This window comes from Arachis ipaensis, chromosome B08, assembly GCF_000816755.2.
Source record: "Arachis ipaensis cultivar K30076 chromosome B08, Araip1.1, whole genome shotgun sequence".
Lineage (NCBI taxonomy): Eukaryota > Viridiplantae > Streptophyta > Magnoliopsida > Fabales > Fabaceae > Arachis > Arachis ipaensis.
In genome coordinates, this window is record NC_029792.2 from 26,144,058 (window position 1) to 26,150,021 (window position 5,964).

Genomic DNA, 5,964 nt, shown 5'->3' on the forward strand with positions numbered 1-5,964 from the left:
GTTTTTAGAACTTCTAAGCAACTGATATATATATATATATATATATATCAGTATGTGGTTTTACTCTTACTCCGTATTCCTAGTATCTTTGGTGCCGGAAGATGAAAGATGAAGTAACAATAATTTAAGAAGAAGAGATAGTTGTATATAACTAAATATAGAAGTCTCAGACCAATGAAACAGTAGTATAAGCAACAAGCTTCAAATTAGAAAGTAGGATAGGCACAAGCTTCAAATTCATCAGCACAACTTGCATAAGAACTTGAAAATAAGTGCGTAGTGCAGCAGAAAATTAGTAGGAGAAGAACAAGAAGATAGAAGAGAAAGAAAAGGAAGAGCAGAGAGAATGTCAGAAATAGAAAGGAAGAAATTGTACCACTATTCACTAAAGGATGTAGCCTTCCAACCTCCTACTCATAACCCTCTCTCTTCCACTCTTCCTAAGTCCCGAATTGAGCAGTTCACATGCCACCTGTTCACTTTGAGTAACTAATTCTCCATTTGACGTTGCATGGCTTTCATTTCTGTGCTCAAGGTCAATTATGCCTCTTACATTACCCTCCGCTACAAGAGCAACCTTACCCTCAAGGTTGAATTTGGGATAGGCCCTTCAAAACTTTTCTGCATTCTTATCCGTAGAATGCTTCATGTATTGCTGGGATCGCACCAGATTGAGCTTTAGCTGGTCAAGTAGTTGGTTTCTTGCAAGAAAGGCTCGTCCTCTTGGAAGAATTCATACCATAGCAGTGATGGGGGGTTCTCTCCCATAAAGAGCCTTGAAGGGTGACATTTTAATGCTACTTTGCAGAAAGGTATTATACCAAAACTGTGCTCAAGGAAGCATTTCGAACCATTTCTTAGAATTATCAAAACAAAAACGTTGCAAATACATCTCAAAAGTTTTATTCAACAGCTCGCTTTGATCATCGGTTTACGGATGGTATGCCGAACTCATGACCAATTGTGTCCCTTGCAACTTGAAGAGTTGTTGCCAAAAGTGACTCATAAATACCTTGTCCCTGTTGAAAACAATGGACTTCGGGAACCCATGCAACTTGACAATATTCTTCACAAAGGCCTCAGCAACTGATTTACTGTAAAGTCCTGTTTTAAAGGTATAAAGTGGTCGAATTTGGTTAAGTGATCAACCACCACCATAATAACAGAAAAGCCACTTGCTGGGGGAAGAGCAACAATAAAATTCATGCAAATGTCCTCCCAAACTTGTGAAGGGATGGGAAGAGGTTGTAGCAATCCGGCGGGCTTCGTAGTATCAATCTTGGCTTGTTGATAAGTGTTGCAAGAAAGCACATAAATACGAATTTTTCGCTGCATATTAGACCAATAATAGGTAAATAGATCCCTTCCACGGTCTTAGCAACCCCAGTATGGCCTCTTATGATGCTATCATGAAACTCCTTTAAGATAAGCTTGATTAAGCCACTACCTTGAGGAATCATGACCTTGTTTTGCCATAATAACAACCCATTTCTACAAGAATAATTCTTGTTACTAATAGCATGGTCATGACACTGCCGCAACAACTCTTTGAGGCTCGTATCATTCTCAATTTTAGTTTTGAGAGTGTGCAACCAATCAAATTTTTGCAAGGACCAAGAAGCAAAGTAACACTTCGAGAGAGCGTCAGCTGGAATATTGTCAACTCCACGCTTGTAGTTTATCTCAAAATCGAAACCCATCAACTTATGGATCCATCTATGTTTTTTCGGTGTGTGTAAATCTTGCTCAAGAAGGGCTTTAAGACTTTTTTGGTCCGTGCGCAAGATGAACTTCTTGCCTAGAAGGTAGTGCCGGAATTTAGCTAGTGCTTCCGTTATCGCGTAAATCTCCCTAGGATAAGTTGATTGGCTTTGCATGGTTGGAGTTAACTTCTTAGAGAAATAAGTAATTGGATGCTTATTTTGAAACAAAACTGCACCCACCCCGGTGCCTGAAGCATCCGTCTCAACCTTGAAAGGCAAGTCAACATTAGGCAAGGCCAATACTGGCTTCGAAGAGATAGCCTGCTTCAATGGTTGAAATGCCAATTCTGCCTGAGTATGCCCACTCAAAATCATCTTCTTTAATAAGTCAGTAAGTGGGGAAGCCAAGGAAGCATAGCCTTTGATAAATCGACGATAATAACCTGTAAGACCCAAAAACGCTCTAAGTTGCTTAGTGTTCTGAGGTGGTTCCCAGTCCAGAACTGCTTGCACTTCTGCTGACTCCATGTGAAGCCGATTGCCAGAGATGGTATGACCCAGATAATCAATTTCATCCATGCCAAGCAAACATTTAGAAAGTTTCGCAAATAACTTCTCTTGCTGTAATAATTTCAGCACTATCTCCAAATGCTCTAAGTGTTGATTCCATGTTTGACTATATATCAATATATCATCGAAGAAAAGTAAAACAAATTTTCGCAAATAAGGGTGAAGACATCATTAATAAGGCTTTGAAAAGTAGCCGGTGGGTTAGTTAGGCCAAACGGCATCAGTAACCATTCATAAAGACCTTGATGAGTGTGAAACACTATTTTAAGTTGATCCTCTGGCTTCACTAAGATCTGATGATAGCTGGATCGTAAATTCAGCTTAGAGAATATTATGGCTCCAAAAAGTTCATCCAATAACTCGTCAACATTGGGAATAGGAATGCAATCTTTAATTGTGATGTTGTTCAATGCTCCATAGTCTGTACAAAATCTCCATATGCCATCTTTCTTCTTAAATAAAAGAATTGGGGAAGAAAATGGACTCTTGCTGGGTTGTATGATCCCTTCGTTGAGCATGTCTTTGGATTGTAGGGATATCGGTAGGGTTGAGACTTCACAACACTAGCGCCTTGTACCGACGAAATTTCATGATCATGAGCCCGCTTAAGAGGAAGTCCCGAAGGTTGGCCAAACACATCCGCATATGTGTGTAAGAGTAGCACTAATTCAGGTGCTAAAGAAGCGGGCAATTGTAATAAAGGCATCAATTGATCTCCTGTAATTTATACTTCAAGTGTGAATGCTAAGAATTGATGTTCTATCATTTCTTGATCCAACTTCTGTAACACCGCGTCATCTGGAGTAGACTCATCCGTATTTGGCACTAGTGCGATGTCCACTTCAGCTTCCAATTGAAATAACATAAATAGATGATTAGAGCAGCGATGACTCACTGAAAATCTCTCATCACACCAATAGCACAAACCTTTCTCCCGCTTGCACTGAATTTTGTTCGGGGTGAGTCCTCGGATGGAATTCTTGGTGGTTGTAAGAGCTGGACGTTGTAAGGGTGTAGGGAGTAACGGCGGTAAGCTACTGCGAGTAGTGGTACGCGAAGAATTTGTTGAGTTCTGAAGTGTGAATTGGGTTCTGTGGTTGGCAGGACTGTAAGTATTTCTAGGGGGCAAAGCAAACTTGTCTTCATAGAGCCTAGCTAGCATCAATGCGCGCATGAGGGAAGGGGGACATTGAGCCTTGACTTCGCGTCAGATATCCTGGCTAAGACCACTAACGAAACAATCCTTGAGAGCATCATGAGGTTCAAGGTTAGTGTGATTTTCTAGAGAAGCAAATTCAGCAATATACTCACTCACAGAACCCACTTGCTGCAGCTTGAAGAGTAATTAATTCCCGTGGAGACTCGAACAAGGATGGCCCAAATTCCAGTTCGACCGCCCGCTTCAACTGATTCAAGACTGAAACGATGCCATTCGTTGACACATTTGGAACCAAGGAATAGCGGCACCCACCATATGAATAACTGCAATCCGATCTGTTCATCATAGGGAACCCTGAAAAAATCAAAATACTGGTCCACCGAAAAAATCCAGCTTAAGGCATCATTGCCATCAATCTTGGAAAGATCGAAGTTCACCCTCCGATGCAGTAAGCCAGATCGAGGCGGCGCATCAAAATCGGAGTTCGACCCACGCGATAGCTCATGTGCAGAACAACGACGCGGGTTCAGGTCATTGAGGAGCCGAGCTATGGAGTTTTGGATGGCGTCAAATTTAAGATTGGTGGCTTTAGAGGCTCTAGTTCTCTCGGATCTATTGCCCTCCGATATCGACTCTAACATCTGGAAGAGACGTTTGATATCTGCCATGAAAGATGAAAGCACCAGATTGGAATGTGAAAGATGAAGTACAGTAATTTAAGAAGAAGAAATAGTTGTAAATAACCAAATATAAAAGTCTCAGGCCAATGAAACAGTAGTGTAAGCAACAAGGAAGGTAAATTGCTATATCAGGAACATCAAAGACAAAAATTAGAAAGTAGGATAAGCACAAGCTTCAAATTCATCAGCATGACTTGCATAAGAACTTGAAAACAAGTGCATAGTGCAGCAAAAAATCAGCAGGGGAAGAACAAGAAGATAGAAGAGAAAGAAACGGAAGAGCAGAGAAAATGTTAGAAACACATAGGGAAGAAATTGTACCACTATTCACTAAAGGGTGTAGTCCTCCAACTTCCTACTCATAACCCTCTCTCTTCCACTCCTCCTTACTCCTGAATTGAGCGGTTCGCACACCACCTGTCCACTTTGAGTAACTAATTCTCCACTTGACGTTGCATATCTCTCATTTCTGTGCTCATGATCAATTATGCCCGTTACAGGTGATACTACTACTTTTTTAACATCCTTCCTTCCTGCCCTTCCAAAGTTCTTGATTCTTTTTGGTATGAATAATTTTTTTTGTTGAATTAAATAATTGATTATTGGCTGATTCACGGCTCATCCTTAAACGCTCCTTGCTAAGTATGGAGTGCTGCACACTTTATGAATTTGTAAATCTGAACTCTTCATTTATTATATTTTATTTGAATGGTCTGGATTTAAAAAGGTAACCTGTTAATCAGGTTAATCATTTTTTGATAAGTTTTAGAAATTTGAAATAAAAGATAATGGACTTGTTGTAACTGTCATGTATTTTATGCTTTGATTGCGTTGTCATCTGAGAATCATGGCGCCTTCATGGAGACCGGATTCTTCTACAGAATCAGTTTTACGTTTGGAGTTAGCCAAACAGCAGCGGCCGAGGACAAAAAAAAAAAAAAGCAAAGCTGAAAAACTGAGAAAATCAGAAAACAGCCAACGGTTCAGGTCAAGCGCAAATTATCTGTCTCTTAATATGCTGCATCCGAATTTAAAATTTGGCGAAGATCAAGTAGTAGATGAAAACCTTTTTGTGTTGGGTCTTGGGTGTGTGTGTGTAACGTAGTACTTGGGTGAGTTAGTGATGTAATGCGAAAATTCTTAAGACCTATTTGGTATATACTCTAAACAATATCTATATAGGTTGACTTTGACTTTGGCCACTCTTTAAACCTCTTGTTTCGTTCCTTTGCCCCATTCAGCGCAAATGAGGATGATTTCCAAAACACCTTTAGTGTTCATTATCTCTCTTCTATTGCTGGTTAATGTCCATGGTCGCTATCTACTTCCAAATCATGCTTCTGAAGAATTAGTTTCAGATGGAGTTGAAGAAGTTGATGATCATAGTGTTCACCCCAACAGAACTTCTTATTTGCTACTCAAAGGAATTGATGAAGATCATAACTGTGACCAAATTTACGGATTTCTGCCATGCACAAACAACATATTTGGGAATCTCTTTCTAATTTTGGTGTATGGATACATGCTTTTTCATGGAGAATCGTTTCTGAGTAGAGGGACTCAACGAATCTTCAAGATTCTTGGCCCTGGTATCTTTGGTGCTACTGCTTTTAACATCATTCCTGCTCTTCCAGAGTCCTTGATTCTTCTTGGTATCAATATCTTTTCTTTTTTTTTTTTTGTTAAATTAAATAATTGATTAATTATCGTACCTGTCAAAGGCTTATGTATGCTCTGATTATTGATGATGTTGGGATTCAATGGACAATTTTTATAAAACAATTTTTTTGTGTATTTTATAAAATATATATTTGCCATTTTAGTAATATTTGAACAATAGATTTCTTCGTTT

At 39.4% G+C, this 5,964-nt stretch overlaps 1 protein-coding gene across 3 annotated transcripts in view; it reads left to right on the forward strand.

The window, feature by feature from the left end:
* LOC107612772 (sodium/calcium exchanger NCL) overlaps positions 5,276-5,964 on the forward strand; it is a 4,996-nt gene continuing 4,307 nt past the window's right edge. For 2 of the 3 annotated variants that reach the window (XM_016314511.2, XM_016314512.2), the window contains exon 1: positions 5,279-5,764. In XM_016314511.2, coding sequence (XP_016169997.1) covers positions 5,359-5,764 — 406 coding nt within the window. In that variant the 5' untranslated portion in view covers positions 5,279-5,358. Of the gene's footprint in view, positions 5,765-5,964 lie in introns of all 3 variants that reach the window. The other variant, XM_021109187.1, reaches the window with a different exon arrangement.